This window comes from Juglans regia, chromosome 1, assembly GCF_001411555.2.
Source record: "Juglans regia cultivar Chandler chromosome 1, Walnut 2.0, whole genome shotgun sequence".
Taxonomy (NCBI): domain Eukaryota; kingdom Viridiplantae; phylum Streptophyta; class Magnoliopsida; order Fagales; family Juglandaceae; genus Juglans; species Juglans regia.
This window is the reverse complement of record NC_049901.1, coordinates 40113073-40140191: the sequence shown is the minus strand read 5'-3', so window position 1 is coordinate 40140191 and position 27119 is coordinate 40113073. Positions and strand designations below refer to the sequence as shown.

The following is a 27119-nucleotide window of genomic DNA, read 5'->3' as shown; positions in this document are numbered from 1 at the left end:
AATAGTACAATTTGTAATATTTACTATTTTTAGATGAGTTTGTAATATTGTAATAGTTTATTAGTTCTCTTAATTTGTATAATTGTAAATTGTAATAACATAGTATCTTAGTAATGATTATTAGTTAATACTTAATAGTATTAGTTGAAATTTAGAATATAGTTAATAGTTCTATCCATATATTTTATTTTTTGTTTTCATTTTTTTAAATATATTTATTTTTTTTAGTAAATTCTGGACCTAAAAATATATTCTGGGTCATTTTGGATCCAAATAATTCAACTGGGCTAAAGGCTCAATAAGGAAGACAGATAGATGGAAGTTCACTTCGCATCCCGAGTTGCGGACCGAGTATCCCGCCCCAGCATGGGGGGTGGCCCCGTTGGGTGAGTAGCACCCCTAACTTTTTATCATGTTTATATTCAAAACTTATACTACTCTTTTGTCGGTAGAAATAAAAAAAGACAACTCGGGAGTGGGGAGCGAAGAAAAATGAAAAGGATGGCTCTACAGCCACCGCTCCCAGCTCCTGCTGGGAGCTATCGTTAATATTAGGATTTTATTTTTTATATATGTATTTTTTAATATTTTTAAATACTTTTTTTAAAAAATAAAAAATTACAATATTATTAAAAAATAGAAAATGCTAGATGCCCCGCTGGGGGCTCCTGTTGGGCTCTAGCATTTTTTTATATGTGTTTTTTTTAGTTTTTTTTATATAGATATTTTTAATAATTTTAAATATTTTTAAAAAATAAAATAAAAATTATAATATTATTAAAAAATACTTTTTTAATCACGAAGTAGAATAAAAAATAATATTTATTCTACTTTCTGATTAATGAAGTGTTTTTTAATAATATTTTAAATTTATTTTATTTTTTAAAAATATTTAAAAGTGTAAAAAAAATCTATATAAAATATAAATTAAAAAAATACACATAAAAAAGTACATACTAAGCCCAACGGAGCCCCTAGCGGGGGCTGTAGTATGACCATTTTAAATATTTTAAAAAAAATCATAATATTATTAAAAAATATTAAGAAAATATTTTCTTAATATTTTTTATAATTTTTTATTTTACTTCGTGATTAAGAAAATATTTTTTAATATTTTTTTTTTACTTTTTGATTAAAAAAATATTTTCTTAATGATGTTTTAAATTTATTTTATTTTTTTAAAATATTAAAAGATCTATATAAAAAATTATTTAAATAAAACACATATAAAATAATATTACACTCTAACGGGAGAGCATACTTAATCACTGAGTAAAATAAAAAAAGAGAGCAAGAGCTACAGCGGTAGCCCAGCGGAAAGTGTATCATTTTCTAAATGAAAAAGTATAACAACAAAGCCGCATTTTACGGTAATTGCCTTTACTAAAGCAAAGGAAGTAAAGCGTTCTTTTATTTTTTGTTTTTGTTCTTCATTGGCGACGGGCGTGCATGATCAAGTTATCAACAATGGAGCCTTCGATGAACAGGTCTTTCCGGTTTCAATGCTCGGTAGAAGAAATTACTGAAAGTCACGATCCGATCTCCACGGTGATTTTGCCATCTCTTGGAGCAAGAAGTAGTCAGAGAGCCATGCTCAGGAGGTTAATTATATCGCCCTATGACCCCCGTTACAGGTTCAAGCGCGATTCCTTTTCTTGGTTTCTGTTTCGTTTAAGTTTACTAACTTAAACAGCAATGAAATGTGCACAACTATTTTACACAGCTATTCCGTTGTCTTTCCTTCATTATTTTGAATCTTGGGTTCCGCGCTTCATTGTTTTTTTAACTGTTATATTAATAAGGAAGGTATAGATACTGAGACGAGAAGATTTGATATATAAGTTAAAAATTAAATAAAATATTAATTTTTAATATAATTTTTGTTTTGTAATTTTAAAAAATTGAATTATTTATTATATTTTATTTGAAAATTTAAAAAAGTTGTAATTATTAGATGAAATGAGATGAGATGATTTTAGTATCCAAACCAATATTTTGAATATCGTACCGGACGCTGTACCGGTCAAGGCACTGGAACGAAATATTTCGGTACCGGTATCGTTTCGGGATAACATTTTGGAATAGTCGATATATAAATAAATTATATATAAAAATTATATTCTAAAATAATAGTCTATATATAAATAAATTATATATAAATACATATATATATATAAATTATAAATAGTCTAGTCTGAATTGAAAGTTAAAAAATAAACTTGTAGTTTGAAAAAACGAAAAAAAAAAAAAACACAGGTCGAAATTGAGGCCTGTACGGCCGGTATTTTGGCCGGTACGAAATGGATATAGTCCCTGTATCGGCCGGACGGCCAACACGAAAAATTTCGGCCGTACCAGCCGGTACGGAACGAAATTCAAAACTATGATCCAAACTGTTAGGAGTGCCGTCAAGGTTATTTTCTCGTCCTGGTCGTTGGTCCTCATGCCCTCCTTGTTAAACCTAGACAAGTCTGCCTTCAGACTCTCCTCCTCTCCTTGTTTGATGGTGAGGAGGTACGCAGCAGGGCGTTGCCTTCTTCTGCTTGACAGAAATTGGGTCAGAAACAGGCATGCTAGCTCACCAAAACTGTCTACAGAATCGAGGGTCAGAGACCCGAACCATACCGTGTCAGCCCCTTTAGGGTTAGCGGAAAGACTCTTCATGACACCTCTCCTGGAAAGCCATGCAACGTCATGTGAGCTCTGAAGGTCTCCAAGTGCCTGAGGGGGTCCCTCCCCCCATCATACATCTCTATGGGGGGGACCTTGAACTTTGGTGGCAAGGGTATCCCATTTTCTTCGCCATCTCCTCATACTTTCTTTTGAGGTTGCAGAACTCGTCCTACATATTCTTCCTTTCTTCTTCCACGTTGGCTCCGACTCCTGCATTTCGGGACTCTGCATGTTCGCAACTGTTGGGCTGGGCTTTGTCATCCCATTCTTGGTGGGGTGTCTTGAGCACCTCATTCTACTTCCGAAGCTTCTCCACCTCACTCTCCACCTCACCGGTCAGCCTTGTCACCCATTGCTCCATAGCTTGTAGTCTCGCCTCCATGGCAACTTCCTCTTGTCCCAGAGTCGTCTGAGAACAGGTTGTTGCAAGCATACAAAGTACATGTAAGATTTATAAAGATCTCACAGATGGCGCCACTGTTAACGTCGTGTTTCGTACGCCTTTGGGACAAGTTCCAGCAACTCTAGTCTTCTGGGCTTGGACTTGCATAACGAAGAAGACGACCTTGGTGAGGCTGGGGTGTAATGCCCCAAACCCAGGTGGCTTGGAGAATTACTACCTGTCACTTAAGAACATGTTTTCCAACACAACTAAATAAAACTCCAAAAACTTTATTAGCATAACTCAATCTCATGTATACTAAATAACCACATTGAAAACTCCACAAAGTCATTTCCGCAGCAAAATAAACTAAAGAGTCCACAATCTCCCGGTAGTCATAACAAACCAAGCTAATAATTTCTTAAGTCTTCTTAAACCCAAGATATAATTAAATCTAAAAGACATTAAAATTAAAGGACATCAAAATTCCTTCTTCTAACATAATCTCCTCAGCTTAATCATGCTCACCAATCTAATCTAGGTCCTCATTTGGACTCTCCACATCATCTAAAAAATATTATAATGATAGGGGGTGAGTTATCAACAACTCAGTAAGCAGAGGACATATGCTAACGTGCAAACATGATCATTTATAAAGTATAGCATGCGGAACAAAATATTTTCCAGAGTTATCATGCAGAACAGAACATATTTTTAAAAGTAACAAAGCGATGATTTTAAGACAAGTAAAAACCCATAGTACTTTGGCATAACATAAACTGAGCATCATCAACAAATCAAAACAGAGTATCTTACAGAGCAGAGACCATGTTTCCCCCCCGTGGTAGGATTGTGCTATCCCCGATGGCCAAACCGGGCAGAGACAGAGGTGAAATCTTTCATTTTCCACACAGATTTCATGAGTATGCAAATAAACGGCCAATGTTGGATTTGTTTTTCCCAAGTTCTCATTTCATCATAAAATATGCAAAGTTTTTAAAAAACCAACCTCAGTCTCAATAATTCGTGTAAAGCCTAGTATAGGAACTCCGCTTACCTGACTCCTGTAGCGTATTATCTATGCCTTGAATACGGTCTCTAAAAACCTCGTCACCTATTGATAGAACAAAATATATACACCGAGTATTAAACGACAATTGGCATAACTGCCATCTAATAATTAAAAACCCACAATCCCAAACCATATAATAACAAAAACAACGCACTAAGACAACCAAATAATAACATTGGACAGCCCGCATTTCAACCCAAAGTACCATGTACTAATCTTTGATATTATCCTAAACACCCACCAAAGTCAACGTCAAACACAAATAATAAAATATCAATCCCACTTCAATGGCCCCTAACTCCAAGCAATCACCTACAACTCAACCAAAACAATCATAATATTATTCCAAATAATTTAACCTCCACTTCAACGGTCGTATAAAAACCCGAACAGTACAAAAACAGCACATATTCAACTCCGAGTATCCATTTGGTTTACTGCACATCCAACCCAAATAATTCAAAACTCAGAACAGCCAACACAACCCTGAACAGTTACAAAACTCTTCCCACACAACCACATCAAACCCATCAATTTAACCAAAACAACATTACACAATTTCAAAACTCCTCCCGCACCACCTTGTCAAAACCCAAAAGCCACCCTTTTTAATCCTTCTTCAACAACAAAACACCATCAGATTACAAAGCCCCTAAAATTGATTATAAGCAGTAGAAATTTTCCAACGATCAAACAATTAAAAGCCACTAATTTACACCATGAAAAGCAATGTAAAACGGCACATGGTTTCCTTACCCGTTCAACAGAGCTCAACGTCAACACCACAGCAAGGAGATTAACCACTTCGCAGACGAAAGAGAAACAAAGAGAAATGGAAGAGAGTGAGCGTCTAATGAGGGAGCTCGGAGTGGGGAAAGACACAGCGACACCACCTGGAAAATTCAAAGACGAAAAATGCATGAAACAGAGAAACAAAATAAGAGGAAGGCGTTGACTTGATGGAGAAGAGATAGAGATATACCTGAAGACAAAACACTACGCAAGAGGGAGAGAAGAGTCGAGTCTGAAGAGAGAACACCAACCGTAGAACTAGAGGGACGCGAGAGAGAGAAGCTCAGTGATCTGCTGCAATGGAGAGGTGCGACAGAGTGAGAAACTGATTTTGAGGGAAAAACCGAAAGTGAAAAATGTGTAGGAAAATTAGGGCATGAATTTCGGACTCACAAACAGACCCGATCGAAGAGAAGAAAGGAGCTAGGGAAGGGGAATGAGTTATTGGAGAGAGAGGGACATGGGTGAAAACCAGAAAATGAAACCGAATGCGAAAGAGAGGGAGAAAGAGAAAGAAACGGGGAGCTGAGGAAGGAGATACTTACCCCCAAAAACGGTGCCGTTTGCACACCTCCAAGGAAAAGTGTTGGGCCCTCGAGCAAGAACCAGGCCACACAATAAAAGAGAAAAAAAAAAAAAAAAGACTGGGCCTTACATGGGGAGTCTCCGATGCTTAAGTTAGTCTATTCCTTTGGAAATTTGTAAATAATTGAGAGAGAGTCCAGAGAGTTTCCTCGTACGTGGGGATTGCTATTTATACTGGGAGTCTGGGGGACAGATTGTGCCTTCCCCCATGGGGCTCATGTCCTTTCGATTGTTCCTTTTGTCAGTCTTTTAATGCGGTGTGTTTCTGCGACGGCATCATTAATATGGTGTGTAGCCCAGGTAGTGGTCCATTAATGCAGCATGGCTTTTCGATTTGCTTTATTCTGCCCATCAATGTCCTCCTATCAAATGATCAATGGTTCTCCTTTCTTCCCGCTCGCTTACTTGGACAGCTACTCATGAGCTGGATGCCGGTTGAGGGAGCTCCATGGTGGCAAGTCCCATCCCCCATGTCATTTGCTCCTACACGGAAGTCGCATGAAGGGGTGTGTGTTCCCCCCTAGGTCTAGACCTCTCGAGCGTCGATTCTGCCAGCCTTTGTATGGGCGGGGCCGATGGGCCTGCTTGTGCTGGACTAGGCCTTCCTACCCCATTTCTTTAATTTTTCCTCCCAGACCCATTACTTAAGCCACAAGAGGAGGGAGAAAAACGCCCTTACACAAACAATGCCAATTGTATTGTAGCCTCTATCTTTCTTAGGGTGGCTGTATTGCCTGAGGTTTGAACTACTGCTTATTTATAGGAGAAGTGCTGCACCTACAAAAGTAAACTTACACCTTGTGATCAGGAAAGGATAGCTTTACAAACCCCGATTTTCTTGTTGTTTGTTTGTTCTGTTGTTGTCTTTAAATTGTCATAAGTCTGACCAGAACTGCACCTACTCGGAGGCGTTGAATGTTCTGGTTGTTCCCGACGGGAAACAGTCTGTAGCTTTTGTATCTTCTGTCTTTTGTCTTTCCTTCCCTCTCTTGTTCTTGTAATGCCAATGTGTTTACTCTTTTTACTAATCGATCATCGTGTAGAAAAGGAAGATTTCATTTCCAATTTAATGGAACTAATGTTTCAGACTCGGAAAACATGTAATGTACAGGGCAGAATTATTCGAATGGAAAGTTTTCATAAGCTTAGCTCAGACTAAATTTGTTGTTTCAGGATATGGCAAAATTTTCTCCTTGTTCTGGTCATCTACACTGCTTGGGTATCGCCATTTGAATTCGGCTTCCTTGAGAAACCACAGAGACCACTCTCCATTTTTGATAATGTTGTCAATGGATTCTTTGCTTTGGATATCATTATTACCTTTTTTGTAGCGTACATTGATAGAACACTCTACCTACTCGTTCATGATCCAATGAAGATAGCAGGGAAATATGCACGTTCCTGGTTGGCATTTGATGTCATATCCACAATCCCTTCGGAGCTTGCTCAGATGATTGCTCCTTCACATTTCAGGTCATATGGCTTATTGAGCATGCTTCGCCTTTGGCGTCTCCGTAATGTTAGTGCCTTTTTTTCCAGGTGAAGAGGATTTTCATCTTATTTATTGTGCTTCCAACTATTGAAAACAATATGAACATGATTTTTTTTTTTTATAACCTTTGATTGATTTATTTGTTGGGCATTAGTTTGGTTCCCAGTGAAAACAATGGTTTGTTTTAACTCAGGATTTATTTGTCCTCAATACAGATTGGAAAAAGATACGGCCTACAGTTACTTTTGCGTTCGATGTGCAAAACTTATTTGTGTAAGCCTATTATATATAACTCCGGGACTATTTAGGTGAAAGAAAATTCTCTCTCCCACTACACTATTTTATTATGACTTGGGACATTCTTTACAGGTTCTCCTTTTGGCGGTTCATTATGCTGGTTGTTTCTATTATTATCTAGCAGCAAATTTTCATGACCCCAAGAGGACATGGATTGGAGCGTCAATGAATAATTTCCTTGAACAGAGCTTGTGGCTCCGCTACATGGCTACTATAAGAACCGTTGGCTTTGGTGACTTGCACCCTGTGAATGCATGGGAGATACTCTTTGACATCTTCCATATGCTTTTCAAATTAGGATTTGCAGCATATGTGATTGAAAATATGACAAACTTGGTTGCCCGTGCGTCCAGTCCGACCAAAAAGTTTGTGAGTGAATTGTATTAATTGATACTCTGCCATAAATATAATTCCAGACATGGACTTTAGTTCTGATACTTGCTAGTTTCTTGAGTTCTTTCAAATAACCGTTCCTTTTCTTTCTTTAATAAATCTCCAGAGAGATACCATCCAATCTGCCTCTAGTTTTGCCCAGAGGAACCGGCTGCCGGTTCGCTTGCAAGATCAGATGTTATCACATTTACGTTTGAAGTTTAGAACAGACTCAGAGGGGCTCCAGCAGCAAGAGACCCTTGATTCCCTTCCTAAAGCCATCCGTTCAAGCATTTCTCATTATCTTTTCTACTCTCTTGTGGATAAGGTGTATCTGTTTCAAGGGGTTTCAAACGACTTGCTTTTTCAGTTGGTAATTCTTTAAACTCTTTTTTTAACTTCCAATCTTCTCTCTAAAGTGAATTGAATTCCCCCTGCTTCATTTTGGTAAATGCTTACATGGTATTTTTCCCTCCCAACTTTTGAAGGTATCAGAGATGAAAGCTGAGTATTTTCCTCCAAAGGAAGATGTGATCTTGCAGAATGAGGCACCCACAGACTTCTACATCCTTGTCAATGGAGCAGTGGTAATAATCCAATACATTTATTCATGAAAATATTGTATGTATGTACTTTATTATGTTAACGAAGTTGAATAGGGCTGACTACTTACATATAAAAACAGAATAGACCTACACTATTTTTGAGAATTACAGCAGTATCTTTTCATTAAATTTAGAAAATGATGGCCTCTGGTGTTTGCATTATAACAGGATCTATTGGTCCAGAAATATGGAGTCGAACAGGCAAGTCTGATCTCCCAAATCTTCTTTAACTTTAGATGGATTCCTTTGGGGCTGAAACATAAGTTATGATGTCCAGGATATACGATATGCTTACTGAAAACTTAGGAAATGGTTCCAGGTTGTAGGAGAGGCAAAAACTGGTAATGTCTGTGGAGAGATTGGAGTACTTTGTTACAGGCCACAACTATTTACAGTGCGGACCAAAAGATTGAGCCAGCTACTGCGAGTGAACCGTACCACATTCTTAAATATTGTTCAGTCCAATGTTGGAGATGGGAACATAATCATGAATAACCTGCTTCAGGTTTGTAAACTTAAATTATTGCTATAATCCTTCATCAATGCAGAAATTCTTTTCCTACTTGGAATAATCTGTACCCTTGCTGTGTTTTCTAACAAATATCTAGAAATTTTAAATTGGCTGGTGTAAAGCTTTCACATTTTCCGAGTCGTCAATCAAATATTTTATTTAGCATATGTTGGTTTTGTAGAATACAAGCATTTCGCTAATGTGAAATAGTTCTGGTCATATTTACAATAAAGATTAACATATTCTGGCTCTACATGCCTTTTCTTCTTGGTGGGCAGCATTTGAAAGACCTTAATGACCCATTAATGTCAGAAGTTCTGGTGGAGACTGAGAACATGCTAGCTCATGGCAGAATGGACCTACCTCTTAGTCTATGCTTTGCAGCTCTAAGGGGGGATGACTTGTTGTTGCATCAGTTGTTGAAACGGGGTCTTGATCCAAATGAATCGGACAACAATGGCAGGAGCGCTCTGGTGTGTGCTTTGCATCTACTTCTTATTTTATTCTCTTCTTGAAATGAGAATGCTAATATTTTATTTTTCAAATGTCGTCCTTGTTTCGTGTAAAATCAGCATATAGCAGCTTCCAAAGGAAGTGAGAATTGTGTGCTTCTACTACTTGATTATGGAGCAGATCCTAACAGTAGAGGTACCTTCTAGCTATGCCCATAAACATGGCCATTGAGCTTAACTATGCAAACGTCATTATCATCACTTTCCCTTTTGCTTGTCCTTTTTTTTAAACCTTTCACCATCCCACTCTATTTTTTTAAAAGTGGTTTTTGAGTGCTCCAGACTTGATTATATGAAAATTCGACTATGTTCTAGCTCCACTATTTTTTTCCTCTATACTTCTCTCAAAAGGTTTCGTTTTAGTAGATCTAAACCTGAGACTGCTGTAACTTTTAGCTATGATTACATTCACAAACTTCTTCAGGTTGTTTTTTTTTCAATTCCCTTCTGTTTCCCTTTGCAAATTTTGGAAGTTTTTCTCACAATATTTCATTTTCAGCCAAGGATTCAAATATTTTTCTAAAAAGTCCTTTATATTTCTCAACCATTTGAATGTCTACTGATGTCTTACTAAAGTCAATCCCAATAATGAAGCTGCTATCATAACGTTGCCCCCTTCAAACAAAAAGATCTGCCCAATATTTTAGATAAATAATGCAGAGATATGTTGACTTTTGGAGTGCTAGTGTGAATTTAATTGTCAACTGAACCTTTGTATTATAATTCCATTAAAGAGCACAGGATATATATTTATGGGCTTATATGACATCTACTAAACCAAACACCTAATATATAAAGAGTTAATATTGGTATAAAAACATTACCATTATCTTTTTGGTAATTTTTTGTGTTTTTTATGGATGTTATCTTTCTTATTTCTATTTCCATTAATTTGTGGATTGTGTGAAGAGCCAAAAGGTTTTGCGCTACCTATTTCTGTTGGCATGTATTATTATGTCGTGTATATTTATTGGTTGTGATTTGCAATATTTTTTATACTCTTATCCCATTAGCTGTTCCATACCCTTTAAAACATGATTCAGAAGACTCTGCTAACATTTGCAATATTTGCAATATTTTTGGAATTAAGGTTGTTATCTGGCATGGATTGTTCTGCTGAGTGATTCAGTAAGTATAAAAATGATGAGTTTAATTTTGCGTGTATGTAGACTCTGACGGGAATGTGCCACTATGGGAAGCAGTGCTGGCTGGTCATGAATCTGCGATCAAGGTGCTACTAGACAGTGGTGCAAATTTACACCGCGGAGACATTGGTCAATTTGCATGCACTGCTGCTGAGCAAAACAACTTGGCATTGCTCAAGGAAATAATTCGTTATGGAGGAGATGTCACACTTCCTAAAAACAATGGAACCACAGCTCTTCATGTTGCAGTTTGTGAAGGCAACATTGAAATAGTCCAATTCCTTCTGCATGAAGGCGCTGATATTGACAAGCCAGACCCTGATGGTTGGACCCCAAGGGATCTTGCCTACCAACAAGGACATGAAGACATTAAAATCCTTTTCCAATCTGCTAAAGAACCCAGAATTCCTGAGCGGAAAAATGGCACTTCTTTCCATAGGCGATTTACGAGTGAGCCAGCAATCCGTCCATCCCAGGAGGGCTCATTCACAGGTACAACAGATGGATCGTGGAGCCAATCCCGTCCAAGGCGCAGGGCTAATAAGTTCCACAACTCACTATTTGGTATAATGTCCTCTGCCCACAATGGGGAGAATGACTTTCTATTCTCTGTTAACATGATGAGAAATGGTAAGGACCGTGGAGAATCTGGAGATAACCCTGCTAGAGTGACAATTAGTTGTCCAGAAAAGGGAGAAGTAGCTGGAAAGCTCATGCTACTTCCAGGGAGTTTTCAGGAGCTACTTGAGATAGGTGCTAAGAAATTCGGGGTCTCACCGAGTAAAGTACTTAGCAAAGATGGAGCTGAAATTGATGATATAGATGTTATAAGAGATGGTGATCATCTTATTTTAGTCAGTTATATTGGAACTGAAAAATCTAATAGCTAAAACTCTCTCGGGCTGTGCTGCGCATCAGCCGCACAACGTAGCACACCGCCCAAATTTTTTTTTTTTTTTTTTTTTTTCACTCATTGCACTAGGTGTGCTCCGGCTTCCAACAGTAGGCTTACATTTATATTTTCTCAAACTCTCAAATAGATGAGTTTCTCTTGTACATCTGTAGACTCCTATCGTACAGGTTGTACATTTCAGAGCCTCTTTTATCTCCAGATCGTACATCGGATCGTACAGATCATCATACCTGAGCCCTTGGAAGTACAATATCATCACCCCCTCAACCATCAGAAACCCTAATATTACACGCATACACAACCTATGCATAGACTATAGTTAGAGAAGAGAGCGACATTGGAGGTCCTAACCGTAATTGCCGAGGCGATTGGAGAGGCCTTGCATGTGTTGCTTGGCGAACCAGTTCTTGTTCGGATTGAGCAAAGATTGCAACCACGATGACGACGCCATTGCCACCACGATCTGTCTTCAGAAATGAGACCGATCTTCTTCAGGCTTAGCCAGTTTAACCTACGACTTGGGCTGGGTTTCGCTGTGTTGGAAAGAAAGGTGTAACTTGGGCTCGGTCTTGAGCTCGCTTTTGTTATCTTTGCTGGGCCATGCCCATTACCCAACAAATTACGCAAAATGTGATATCAGTGTATTTATAAAATGTTAAAAGAGAAATGTTTTTTACTCTGTTTGGGTAGTGGAGTGTTCTCATTATTTTATCATTACTTTTCATCTACTTTTTAATAATTTTTATTACTATTCATTATTATTCAATATTTTCTCATTACTTTTTCACTACTTTTTACTATTATTCATTACTTAATCACAAAAAAAATTCACAAAAGTAAATCACAAATTTATATGACTTGATGTGGTACGTTAAATTATAAAATTACTTTTATAATAAAGTAGATCTAACATATCATATGAAATCATGTCAATTTATGAGCTTACTTTTATAGAATCTGTTTGTAGTTGTAGCACTTATCTTGTTAAAAACTACACTACTATTTCCATTCTACTGGCACAATAGAATCTGATAGCCGTTAGATCAATTATGTAAATAAAAAAAAAAAAAAAAAGATTGGGGGGGATATTTGGATCCCCATGGCCCATATTCATACAAGCCCACAACTAAGAAGCAAGCTCAAAGCTGAGCCCGTAACTGTAGTTACAGAGCGGACAACTCCCAAACAGTTAGAGATATAACCCACGGTTGTACACAATCATCCTAAGGAGGATAACTCCTATAAAGCAGGAGATATCCCCCTGGTTCACAAGGGATCATGAAAAATACGTCATGCTCAAATCCTTCTATAAATAACCTATGAGAGGTAACAACCATTTCACTTGATCTTTATATACATTTATTCTCATACTATTACTGACTTAAACATCGGAGTCTACCCAAGGCACCCAGCGCCACCTCTTCCTTGTTGCATGTCATCCGTACGGTTGGTGGTGTGAAACACGTCCTTTACAAAGATAAAGATCAAAACTAGTAAATAATGTCAGTGGAATTGAATGCAGTAGTTGTAGAATGCATAAAGACATTTAAAGAATAATTCTGATTTTGTAATAGTGATCACTTACTGATCAAGATTCTGCAAGGAGAGAAAGAGACAGAGACAGAACTTGAAGGCTAGGGTTACATTCTCTTGGCTTGAGTGAGAGAAAGGAGAGCATAAAGTCTATAAGAAAGAAGAGAGATCACACAGGGTGGGGGGCTTAGTTACGTTTTTATTTTTTAATTTTTTAAACCGGGTACTGGGATTAAAATTCAGTACCCAAGTGTAATACCCGTAACCGGCTCGAGTTGGGCCAGTTAGGATGATGCGATTTTTGGTCCAAATTGTATCTGAGCTGGAACCTTTAACTGGTATCGAGATAATCAAATTCTGGACTGGATAAAAATCCGGCTCGAATGAACAGTCTTAAGTATCACATTATTACCATAAACACATTCTTTGTTTTGTTTTTTTTTTTTTAACCTTTTTTAAAGGAAAATGATAGCTTGGTCCTCCATACAAGAAGCTTCACAAATGATAGATTGAATACAGACCTTAACCTTTTAAATCAATCAATTCGTGTCTCTCTAGTTGTGCCGAGGATGTGGGGGATGGTTGCAAAAGCCCACTCTTATCGTTTCAATATTCATGGACCAACTAATGTCAGTGACTCAGTTGCATGCATGAAAAGCCATGAGCCATCTGCCATCTATGGATGTGTCAATGTGGTGGTGGTCCAAGAGAAGAAAGGGTGACCACAGCACTCACATGCAATGTGGTCACAATTAAAGACACCAAATTTGAAGACAACCGCTTGCTCGCGTTTGTCAATTTGTTGGGCCCTTTCGAAATCCAACAGTAGTCCGACGATAATCATTGAATCTTTGGTTTTAATGTTTTCGTTGCAAATTATGTCAAGATTGATACTCTTGCTGTAGGATCATTTTAGATCTTTAGCTCCTCCTTCCTCCAAGATCTATCATGACTAAGATCATAAACATCCACGCATGGCGTTTAAAGCTACTCAACATGGTCCCCCATATTTACTCATTGCGTGAACTGATCAAATTCGACCATAGTTTTCTTCTCCTCATAAAGAGAAATTTTGCAAAGTAATGTTATTTTTCATCTCAAATAGTCATGTCATCTTCAGTCATACTTGTTGATATGATGCTTCTATTTAACTTATGTGATTGAAAATGACAAAATCTAAGATGAAAAACACTGTCCTTCGAGTTTGCATTGTATACAAAGTCGACGTTGGTTAAATGCACGTCGTGTCATGTTAGTACGTAGTTAGCACGAGTAAAATTTTCGATATTTATGGTTGTCATTTTCTCATCCAGGTGTCGAAGTAGTTGAAAATTCAAGTCTTACGCGATCGCCTATGTACTTGTCAATTCATTAAAAAAGATGGCCAATGGATAACCTCTTGTGTAATGTTGTGTAAAACATATACACCAATGATGATAAATAAAGTAAAAGTAAAAGTAATCACAATCAAGCACACGACGCATAATATACGTTGTTCGACAAATTGTCTACGTCCACAGAGATGCAGAAATTTTATTAATCATAAGATATTACAATCACTCAATCTCAATTCACACTCTCTATGACTTTTTATTCTCTCACACAATATGCACTCACTAGACAATTGTTCTATCTCAAAATATATTGAAAATCGTACAAAACAATTGTTCTTTGCTCGAGAGGGGTGTCGAGGGCACATCGAGCGAACGACCAAAACGACATTGGCTCAAGCAGGGTGTCAAGCGGGCCTCGAGCGAACACTAGGGTTTGTATCTCGCTCGAGCTTATTGTCGAGCGGGACTCAAGCGCACATTAAGCAAACACCATTTTCAACTCCAAAACCAATATCCACATTAACCTCAACATAACCAAAAAGAGAGAAGATAGAAAATATTTTAGATCAAGTTAATAGAAGCCTAATTATGTGGACTGTAATACTAAAGTTGAACTTCATTATAGACTCCTGGATCCAATGTCTTAGGTTATTGACATTTAACAGATTCTCCATACACTTAATGTTCTAAAGCCATCGACCAAATGACACTCTTGTCTCTGTCCCCCCATCCCTTCACTCTAGCTAATACTTTGGAGGACATGCAGCAGACCATATCTGAACGTGATTACCATATATCATTATGAAGGTGATGATCAGTAGCTTAGGGTTTGGTAAAAACTGTGCGTGGGCCATTGAACTAATTAATTTGCATAGCTTTTTTCTATCATAATGTTTTTCTCATGGTCGGTAAGAACTTCATGATTGCAGAGTTGTAAACAACAACCTCTCGATTAATTGAGGGCTTTGTAACTTTTGTCTCCATTATGGCCTATGCTAGGGCCAAATGCCTTGTGTCTGCATTTTCCTTGAGCAATTGCAGCAGGGGATGGATGATGCGTTTCACATGGTCATCTCTCCTTTCTAAATTATTATTGAGTTTGTAAGAATATTCTGTGTTCAATGTCCATTAATGTACACCTCACAGACATGCTTTCCGACTTTCATCATTATGGCATTCATGTAGTTCCTAAAATGTTATTCTATTTTAACTAATACTACCAAGTTTAGGGTATGCAAGTTATTGACAGGATCCACAAAATCAGCACATATTGCACAAAATCAGCAAAGCATAACTTTAGGATTCAGAAATATCAGTAATTACCATACATAACATAGTCATTGTATCTATTTAATTGTAATAGTTCTCAATGTAAAAAGACGCAAAGCAATTTTAACACAAGTCTTGCGCACTTACTTTGAAAAATACGAGATATACCATCAAAAAATAATTTTTTACATGAGTTTCAGATTTACCTACTTTTTCAAAGAAAGTGTGCAAAACTTGTGTTGTGAAACGATGAAAGAAAAGTAAAGTAAAACAAGAAACTAATCATACTATACAAAAATTTACGTGGTTCAGCAACGTGCCTACATCCACATAGTTGTAGAAGATTTTATTATCTTAAAGGATGTCAAAGTACAATGTGGGGCGAAATTATAGTGCTCAGAAAGGTCATATTGTTCATAATAAACATATATATATAGTTACACAACAGAAGCTCTAATTCTTCAATTATTACATTATTTGTTCAATCGAGTCTCAAGCGAACTCTCTGTCTAATGTTCACTCGAGCGAGTGTTGAGTGAACTCTTCACCTGAACTTCGCTCGAGCAACTTGTCCCGCGAACTTCAAGCAAACTTTTTGTCTGGCGATTCTCAAGTCACAAACAGGATAAAAAAAAATATCGGCCCAAGTCTGCGCTCCATGACACAAATCACATTGAAAATTCACCAGAAAGGCATAATGAATTCTTGTCGAGTTGGGTCATCAAATCGAGCCGCTGCTTGAATAAACCAAGCTCCACAATCCCAACAACTTGTACACTCTAGAATTACAAATATCATTTCTCTTTTATATTTAATAATAATAGTAAATTCGAAAAAAAAAAAAAACTAGTAATTAATTACTTTTTTATTTATTTTCTTAAGATAAATCAATGTCCAAGCATTTATCATTCATGATAAGATGGTGACTTGGTGATGTTTGAATTTACACAGAAGTGGTAATTAGTGGTGAGCAACAACGTTATCTGATATGCTGGGTTTTATTTGTTAGTTTTCGAATTTATTTGGATGAATATAGTGAGTTAGAAATGCAACTAATCAGAGTGCTCAGGGTGGTGTATCGAATCGTGTACACTCAACTGCGTCGTCACGGCAGCATACAGCGATGTACGTTCAACCTTTCTATCTCTTCCTTCTCAATGAAGGCGGCGATGGATGCTGATGAAAAAGTCCTCCGATCGGTTCCGACGGTCTTTTCTTCACCATCGATCTCTTCATGGCATGATCCTGGTGTTCAAGGTCCAAATCATGGGTTATATATCGTCCTTGCTAGTTAATTGGTTCTTAATTCAATATCTAGCAAAAATAAAAAATAAAAATAAAATTATAGACTAATTAACTATTTATTTATATATATACAACTGTTTTAAAAAATAAACACTATATTTATTCAAAATTTAAAATAAGATTAGATAAGAAACTCGAGACTCATTAGTACGTATTTTAATAATTTTTTTATAAAGTGACATTTGTCAATTTAAAATGTGTTAACAAAATAATTAGATCTGTTTAATATTATTCTAGTCGACAGATGCAAGACGGCCTACTGCATGCTCCCTCCCAAAGTCAATAACGTCGGAGAAACATAATCTCCATCCTTTCGATGTTCAGAGGGCCACATATATATGTAATTATTAGGATCAAAGTGATATTTCACATCACGGACTTCACTTTTCGTAAATATGGCAAGTGAAAGCCCTTTTCATGGATTAGGGGAAAAATAAGCCCCTTTCGTGTAAAACAAAATAGAGCTTTTGCTGTTAGATTTATGTTATTTCAATTCCATCACTAATTACATATATATATATATATATATATATATATATATATACATGCACGTACAATATTGCACGGGAAATCCATGTACTCTACGGCGCTCAAAATAATTCGAGAATAAAAAGTATTACAGTCATAAAAATAAATTCATAAATTAACATAATTTCATATATTACTTTAAATCTATTTTATAATAAAAAAAATTTACAATCAAATTATTACATCAAATTATTTTATTTTATAGATTTATGTTTGTAGAATTTTGTTATGGTTAATTAAAGTATTTCTATTTGTCTATAATATGCAATTATGCATGCAGGTTACTTTACGCCTAATTTAGATATTGATAATATCTCATTATTATTTATTATTATATTATTATTTTATATATATTTTTATTATTATTTATTATTATTTAATATTTTATTATTATTTATCGAATATCTCACTATTTAAAAACAAAGATCAACATGAGAAGTTAGAAGGAAACTCTGACAACATGCCAGGCAGGCAACGTGCTAAAAGGAGAAGAGAATATTCACTCTCAGACAATTCAAAGATATACCAAACCTCATCGAAAATCTTCAAGAATTGGTCCCACGTAATCAAATTGGGACCAAAAAAAGTTTTTGGTATATGCCTCCAAGTAATATAGATTCCCGATCAAGCTAGCCAGCATGCATGGCCCCCCCACCACCATCGATATCCGAAGTTGCTAAGAACATTGAAAGATTGAACCCAATTGTTGTCACGAATGATGTGTTATTTCATGTTTGGAAAGATGTCTTCGTTTCGTCTTCATAATATATAGTTCTGACCCGTGAGCATATAATAATGATGATAAATTTAGAAATAATTAGGTAAAATAGTAATAAAAGATGAAATCTTAAAAAATAAGCAAACTTACTCTACAAAAAATGGCTTACACGACAAATTATGTACGACAAAAATAACTATTTTTTATTAAAATGAGTTAATTCTCGTCATAAATAATTTTTTTTTTTTTTGTAATGCTTTTTTCAAACACACGATCTTACGAGTTATTACAAACACTACAATAGAAAATGGTTTTTTTAATGAAAATTATTTTCGTTACTAAAAATACTCTTTTTGCAATTAATGATCGGATTTATATCTTTGTAAATAGTTATAATTACAATGAAATATTTTCGTTGTAGTTAGGCAAAGAGAACTTAGTTTCCAACTATCTTAATTACAATACCGATATATATATGCGTCACAAAAAATATCCACTCAATTAGTAATGACTTCTTCTATTGTAAAAAATAATTCCTCAATCAAACTTTCTGTTATGAATTGTTCCTGATAAGTCAGTTTGAGATGCTAAATGATAATAAAATGGCAACATTATCTAATCAACTTATAATAAAAATAACATAATTAATGTAACCCACGAAATTACAAAGAGTACATGTAAAAAGATGTCGGTGCTTGTGGGATATGGCTCTCGTGCTGATACAAACACACACACACATATAGAACAACAAGAATGATAAATATTAAAATAATCATAAATCTATGCAACAAATTTTATAAATGATTATAACTATATTTGAGAAAAATGAAGGAAACAAAAAATGTAAATTATTGAACATAACAAGTCATGTGTTTAGAGTTAATTCAATATTATATTGAAATCATAATAGGGCATGCACTGCTCCACTTGTTATAAGACTAATTAGACATGTACATAATAATAATAATATCATTATTATATTATTTTTAATTTTTTTAAAACTACATGGATATAATTGTTATTGAAATGATAAAATGTAAAAACATACTATTAATTTGAAATTTGAAAAACTATAATTTCTTTTTCGAATGAAAATCATATTACTTTAAAAAATGTTATTCAATATGATTCATTATTATGAGAAATAATATGAAGAAAATTACTATTTTTCAAAATGATATCTTATACAAAAGATAAAATAGTGAGTATGATAAATTAACAGCCAATTATAAACTGATGCATAAATTGGAACCTAAAAATTATAATTGCATTTTTTAAAATGAAAATATTATTATTCCAATTAATATGATTTTTTTTTATGAATTATTATAAAAATAATATTAAGATAATTGTTATTTTTTTCAAATAATATTAATTTGTTAGTTTGTTCAAGAAAAGTTCAATAAACAAAAATCTTCAATTAAGATTATTTGCAAAAAATTAATATTTCATTCTTATTATTATTATATCCTAATTAATATTAGAATAACAGAAAATTTAGTTGTATTTTTAATGTTGAAATAAAGGACAAAAACGTAGTTGTTCAAATACGGGCAAAAATGTAATTATGTAAATGAGGATAGCTCAAACAAGAGCACTATTCATGAAGCTATAGCCTCTTTTATTGTAGAAAATATATCAAAAATTCTATGTGCAATCACTCTTATATATTTTTTGTGTACTTCACTAATGTAATTGATTGTATCATTTTTTTTTTTAATATAGAGCTAGTTTGGATTCAGATATGAGAAAAGATGATTTTAGATGAAAGATGAAATTAGTTGAGAAAAATATTGTTAGAATATTATTTTTTAATATTATTATTGTTTTGAGATTTGAAAAGTTGATTTTTTTTATTATATTTTGTATTGAAATTTAAAAAAGTTATAATGATAAGATGAGATGAAACACTTTCTGAATTCAAACAAACAAGGCCATAAAATAACTGATTTAGTCAATCATATCAGTAGAATGCACAAAAAATATACAAAAGTGACTGTATATAACAAAACTTATATTTAAGAAATTTAGTCATCACTACATGCATCATAAATAAAGAAAATAGAATATCAAATTAATATTATGAAGTCTTGTTCAAAGATCTAAGAAGATTTGAGTAGACCAGATCGAAATGAAGATCACAAACAATTAATTGCATGTCCTTTAACTTCCCATGCATAATTACCCATGCACCCGGGAGGGATACACTAGTAATTTACGATGACGATCAAAAACCTACCCCAGTTGAACCCAGAAAGCTCCATTCAAAGAGGTAGGCCGGTAAGTAAAGAGAGCTCCTTTTTTGAAGAAAAGTAAAGGATAGGCCGAGACAAGGTTGATCATAATCAACCACATTGCTTAATTGTTCTTTTCTTCCAAATTCAGGGGAGCCTCTCTTTACCAACAACTTCATGTGGGAAACCGCGGTCCGGATTCAAAGCTCTCGTGCTTCCTCCTTTTCTCCACTCCAGTCCACAGATTTTATTATAAATCCCATGTTTTCACACCAAACCACCTATATATATATATATATCTTTTTAGGCTAGGAACTTAGGATAGCTATAAAGCTGTGCGTTTTAGATTAATAATACCATTTATATAATTATTTAATAATTAATTATAAAAATAGTTGTACGTGTATACATATAATATTGAGTATGCGATGATCATGCATGCATGTGTAGAGAGACCATAATTATTAATTGCTTTCTGAAATATTCGTCTACTGTTTTTTTTCATCTTACTTTTTCCATTTCCTCGTTCGTGCATGCATGCATGCTGGTGATCATCATTATTTTTATCTTACTTTTTCATTTTACACAATCGTATTTGTAATCATCACTAATCTGCAAGCGCCGCCTTTTTTTTAGTGAAACTCACGCAATAAAATTATAGATTTCATTATTTTTTAAAAAGAATATACGAGATTTGTATAATTTATAATTATATCTAAATTTTTATTTTATATTTACAATATATATAATTAATCATAAGGATTTAATATTTTTGTTTCTATGGTAACATTTTTTCTTTTACTTGTTTATGTGGTAGCCCAATTGGCAAAAGTTGAGGCATCATTTTTTTCTCTCTTGCTCGAGGTCACAAGTTCGAAATAGCTTACCTTAATAAAATTTGTGCACCAAAATCTTAAAAGCCTTTACATGCTGGCATTTTGATGGAGTTGTAGTGATGAACTGCCCCTCTTGAAATCAGTAACTATAGCTTAATCCGAACGTTCCGAGTTGAAAACTATATTGGCGGTGCCTTCCCACTCTTTGAGGGAAAAATTAAAAAAAAAAATGAAAAAAAAAACTAGTAGTGCCATTGATGGCTATACTACAAGAAATTAGATATTTTCCAGCACTCAAAATCGCTGTAAATACACATATTAATCACTGGATTTGCTTATTTTCGGCGATTTTTAAATTGCCGTAGGTTCAACGAAATCTTAAAGCCATTTTAGATCAATTTTGTCGATTTTAAAAACTCACCGAAATTATGACTTTTTGCGGCGATAAATTGTTGGCACAAAATGAACAAAAAAAGCCGAAAATGTGGTATCATGTTCCCATGTAATCGCCGAAAAAATTAATAGCAACAATTATTTCTGTCGCAAATGCTCAGTTAATCGCTGCAAGTAATCCATGTTAATACCAGCGATATCAAACCATCGCCGCTAATGTCAACTTATTCGCCGTAATTATCTTCACTCATTTTCAACGATCCTCACATTTGTCACATTTGAAGTTATTTCAACGGAGGAGTAATCGCCGCAGAAGGATCCTTGCCGCCGCTAAAAACCAACTGCAACGATTAAGATTGTCGTCGCTATAAATATCTCCATGTAAGATCACTCTTTCGGGCGCGTAAAGCTCACCGTAATTGAGTTTTTGCATTGATTATTTAAATCGCCACAGAGTACACTTCATTCACGTACACTCTTTTCGATGATCAATAATCGCCGCAAAATGTTCTTTGATTTTTTTTTTTTCCCACTACACCTAGAGACGTTGGCTGGGCTTCATTTGCACAACTTCATCTAATGGAATACAGTTTATTTTATTAACAATATATTTATCTTATTCCAGGTCAGTCACTAAAACAATATTATTTAACAGTGAAATAATATTGTTTTAGTGACTGACCTGGAATAAGATAAATATATTGTTAACAAAATAAACTGCACTTAATATTGTCAAGTAAAATAATATTGTTTCACTGTTATATAATACTTATAGTGTTTATCTAGCAGTACCCATGCCTTATGATATTAAATACTTAGAAACAGGAAACATAAAGGAAAAAGATTGAACTTGCACTATATATACCTTGAGAACATGCAGGATTTCATGATAGACCTTTTCAAGCCATTTCTATCTAATTTAATAAATTAATGACATTCAATTCATCCATTGAGGTGGGGAATTCATATTAATGTAGTTATGGGCTATACACTGGGGTGGATCAATCGAAACCCAAAATTTACAACTTAACTATTAAATATTGAGAATGCATCATTCAAATATGTCAAATGTGTTGCTCCTCTATCTTTATAAATTATATCTATTCAGATATAACAATATGCACATGGGCATGAGGGGTTGGTAGAACAGCTCCTTACAAGATTGCATCATTGCCCTTATACTCGAGGGATATTTCATATTTCCATCTCGACAAACACCAATATGACAGCTATAGATAAAATATATCAGTACACACCATTAGAGCAGTTATATATAACAAAACGTTCTATTTGTTTAAACCAACATAATGTTAGCGACGGAAGCATGTAAGCAAACCTCAATATGAGTAATCCATCAATCACTTCCAATATCCAACACCAGATTTACATGTTGAGGCTTGTTAAAAAACTACAACCAAGTAGAATCCCATGCCAAACCTCCCACTAGTCCCACTTCCCCTCCACTTCTTTTGCCACTTTTATCAAAACCACTTTTATCAAAGCCTATATTCTTTAGCTTTTTTTCTGAGAAATGCAACAAATTTGTCTTTTACACTCCATTCAACTATTATAAAGCAAAAACTTACAATAAGCAAGGGAAAAACTATAGATGAAAGGGAAAAAACACTACATGCCCAGTTTCTCTAAGATGTATATGAGCAACTTTACATACAAAATAAAGGCTACCCACCTTTTAACAGGAGCTAATTTAGTCCAATTGGAGGTTTTAACAATCAAAATAAATATTTCTAATTATGAAATATCCAAACTCATGAAAAATAGCTTTGTGATGCCTTTTGAGGTGCTTGTATGTCAGCAAGATGAAGTGAGGAAATGCGGTTTCGAAATAGCCTCCATCAATGTCTAGAAAGAGTTATAGAAACTTAGGAAATATTGCAAATCCAGGGGTTAATATTAGAACTTTAGAAGCAATGAGGAGATTTTTGTTGGGATTTATAGAACCATATATGAGCAATAAAGTGATTTTAAGAGTTAGCATCATGAAATTTTTTGTCTTGCGTGTTGAAAGAAAAAAACTATAACTGGTAAATTAATTAGGAAGGTAGGGGAGTAATTGATGAAAATAAAGTACTCAGTTTTCAAGCATGAAGGTAGGACCAAAGTCCAAACTCATGGCAAACCATAAAACAGATTTAAAGACAAAAAATCATCACATGGATAGATTTGGACTTTAGAAATTAGTACTATATATCATGTGAAACAAGACAAAAGTAATTATTGTAACCCAAATCATTATATGACCCAAAATTACTGCCACATATCCAACAAAGGATGGTATAATCACCAATTTGATATAGATATTTGCCAAGATTGGAATTAAATATGGTACTAGTCCTTAGGATGGAATTGAGCTAAGTAACTCTATATTCAAAGTAGACAATAAATTCATATTGGGCATATCAACATAATGTTAAGCTTGTGATGAATAATTTCTCTTTCCTCTCCCCTCTATTTTTCATGAAACATTCAGCAGTAAATCTGAGTTTATGGAGCATCATGATGGTGTGAATTAATGTGTTGAGCTAGCTTTAGACTAATATGTTGATTTTGCACTCGATGGTGTGAATTCAGGAGAAAGCAATGGTACTGTAATTATTCAATTTTGTCATGCCATGATCATCAACCTCAACCATCTCCTCAAACTCCTAAAAGTCCTCCATGACAAATTAGGTAAATAGGAAAGATCTTTTATAATTGTTTCAGTACACATTTTTCCCTACTTTTTTTTTTTTAGATCTGTTTTATTATTTTCTGTTACTTGGATGGAACACACCGAAAGGAGAGGCAGTGAAACAAATTACCCCATTTTTCTTCCCCAATCACCAATTTGACCTACTATATAGTAGGTCAACTCGTTACAAGCCACCATTGTTCTGTTTGGGATCCAGCTTTGGATTCCCCCATGCTTTCGGTTCTAAAATCATAACCATCTGTTTATTAGTCAGTCATACCTAAGATTGAATGTATTGATTTTAAAATACATTATAAGCAATTCCACAATTACATTATACATACACAAACACATAGGCAATTTATTCATAAATTGAAAGAGCAAATCACCCGTGTATCTACTTGACCTAAACGGTTTCATTAAGAACATAGACTAAAAAAACATAGTATCTTACCAAGTGGAGGGGAGGACGGGATGGAAATGAGTTGGATTACCCACTACTACAGGAAATGAGTTTGCTTGATGTCGAACGGCAAAGTTGAGAAAGTCAAAAGTCGCACGGCTTGCACTGGAACTGGTAGAAGAGTGAGTGATGCATGATGATGAGTGGATTTTGCTTCAGATGTGCCCAAATCAGAGGAGTAGCTCCGCTGTTAGTGATTGATTTCGATGGAAGAGACAGTCGGGTAGCAAAACATTTTGAGTGGGTTTTGCTTAATGTGGAGGTAGAGAGAAAATTAGTGGAGAAGAAGAAGTTGGAGAAGAAGGTGAACTCGCGATTTTGGGAGGGTATGGGAGCACAACGACAAGGAGGGGGGGGAAATGTATGATTTTAGTGCATTTTGGCACCCTTTCATTAAAGATGTAATTGCAGCGAAACTGTCCATCGCAACAAAGTCTTTTCATTTTTTGGCATTTGTTTTCGCTGCAATTTCACTTAAAATCGCTGCAAAAGATATTTTCAAAGTTGATTGGGTTTGAAGGCAGCGTCGACAAACAAATTGCCTAGATTATAAGCTATTATAGTGATTTTATTAGCGACAAATAATAAATCACCGGAAATATCATTATTTATTGTAGTGCTAGCTCGAGCTAGAGCATTTGAGTATTCCAACTAGCTAATTACTTTCCACTTTACAGTTTTTTAAAGAGTTGGAGTCTTGACTCTTGATTAACCAAAACGACACAGCACTGCCTACCAAGGTTTCTCTTTCTTTAGCGCAAAAGAAGTGATCGCGTAATTAATTAAGGCATGGACTTTGTATTTTTTATTTCAAAAGTAAGAACTTTATAAGAAGAGTAGTACTCGGTTTAAAAAAGAATATTATGAAAGTTAACTTATAAAATAACAACTTGATGAAATATATTAGATTTTAAAAATCATGTTATTATAAAGTAAATCTGACATTCACTTTAATACATATCATTTTGTAAGTTTACTTATTTTATCATAATGTTGAGGAGTGGTCTCGAAACGTGAAACTAAGCATTCAAACATAAATGTCAAAAAACATTCTATTTAGTATGAGAACTGTTATAGCCACAAATAAATTATACAAAACTAATAATATCATAAACTGACGTAATTTCATGTGATCTGTAAAATCTACTTTGCAATAAAAATAATTTTACAATCTAACAAATCATGTGAAATCACGTCAGTTTGTGAAATTACTTTTGTATAATACATTTATAGCTAAAGTATTTCTCTTTTATTATATTTGTCTTATATAAAGCCATCAAAAGGTAATGAATTTGCTTCCTAAATATTATAAAATGAATAGTTCCAGGCATGTCAAAATGGAAAAATGTTTTAAAAACACAAAACTTTAAATTTCTCTTACAAATTGATTATTGTTATGTTAGTAACATGCAATGTGTGTTCTGCACATTAACTTGTAAATGCAAGAATTCTTATAAATCAATATAGTATTGTGAAAAAATGCAATATATATGGTATTGTGAAAGTTCCTATACGTTATGCTTTTTCTTTTTTAACATGGGTGTTTAAAATCTATATATTGCAATAGACATCAAGAGAAAATGTCATTTCTTCAAAACTCCTATAGTTGACTTTGATGGAAGCTCGCAGAGGCTGCATTAGAGAATTTTTAGAGAGAAAAGGAAAAAAATGAGGAGGAGAAGAGGAGGAAGAAAATACCTTAATGAAGAAGAGGGGGACAAGAAGAAGACGAGAAGACGACAAAGAAATATAAATGTTGTGTGAAGAATAAGAAGAAGAAGAAGAAGAAGAAGATAAAAAAGAGGAAGAAAAAGGGGAGGGGTGAAAACATTGTTAGGTTTTAATATTTTTATTTGTGATGATATTTATATCAATACAAAATTGGTGTACACCGTATATAATATTGCTAGAGACAACGATAGAAAATATCATTCCTCAAACTCTTATAGTTGACATGGATGAATGGTGACTAAGGCGGGACTGGAGATTTAATTGAGGGAAAGAGAAGGGGATGAAAAGGACAAAAGAAGAAGAAGAAAAGATCATAATGAAGGTGAGGAGGACAAGGAGGAGGAGGATAAGAAGGGGAAGAGTAAGTACAAGTGTTGTGAGAAATAGAAAGAAAGAGAAGAGACGGCAATGAAAGGGTAAAAAAATTGCTAGGTTTTAATGGTTTTTGATTATTGAAGATGATATCTTGTATTTACTAGAGACGTGTATACTAAATGGATAAAATCCAAGTCCTTTCAATTTATTAATATTTGAGGGCAGTTAGAGACACAAATGAATACCAAAAACTAGCGTACGTAGCATGTGCCACCTCAATTTTTTTTCATTTCCCCTCCTCCCCTTTTCCGCTCACTCAAGCCTAGCGCCGTCATAGCCCCTCGCCAATGTCGTTGCAGAAAAGAAAAAAAAAAGAAAAAAGAATTCTTAACTTATATGTATTTTGTGAGATTATTT

At 34.6% G+C, this 27119-nt stretch overlaps 1 protein-coding gene across 1 annotated transcript; it reads left to right on the top strand.

Annotated features, from left to right (window-relative positions):
- Positions 1–1424: 1424 nt before the first annotated feature.
- Positions 1425–11995, top strand: LOC109006279 (potassium channel AKT1-like). Its single transcript, XM_018985507.2, has 11 exons — positions 1425–1634; positions 6678–7043; positions 7212–7269; positions 7366–7662; positions 7793–8038; positions 8154–8252; positions 8439–8471; positions 8590–8775; positions 9060–9254; positions 9354–9429; positions 10463–11995. Exons 1-11 carry the CDS (start codon positions 1450–1452, stop codon positions 11326–11328), a joined length of 2607 nt encoding a protein of 868 aa, XP_018841052.1. The 5' UTR covers positions 1425–1449; the 3' UTR covers positions 11329–11995.
- The last annotated feature ends 15124 nt before the right edge of the window (positions 11996–27119 follow it).

Coding starts and splice junctions, on each gene's coding strand:
- LOC109006279 (XM_018985507.2), top strand. CDS start 1,450: ATGATCAAGTTATCAACAATGGAGCCTTCGATGAACAGGTCTTTCCGG. Junction 1,635..6,677: donor CCCTATGACCCCCGTTACAG/GTTCAAGCGCGA, acceptor TTGTTGTTTCAG/GATATGGCAAAATTTTCTCC. Junction 7,663..7,792: donor CCAGTCCGACCAAAAAGTTT/GTGAGTGAATTG, acceptor ATAAATCTCCAG/AGAGATACCATCCAATCTGC.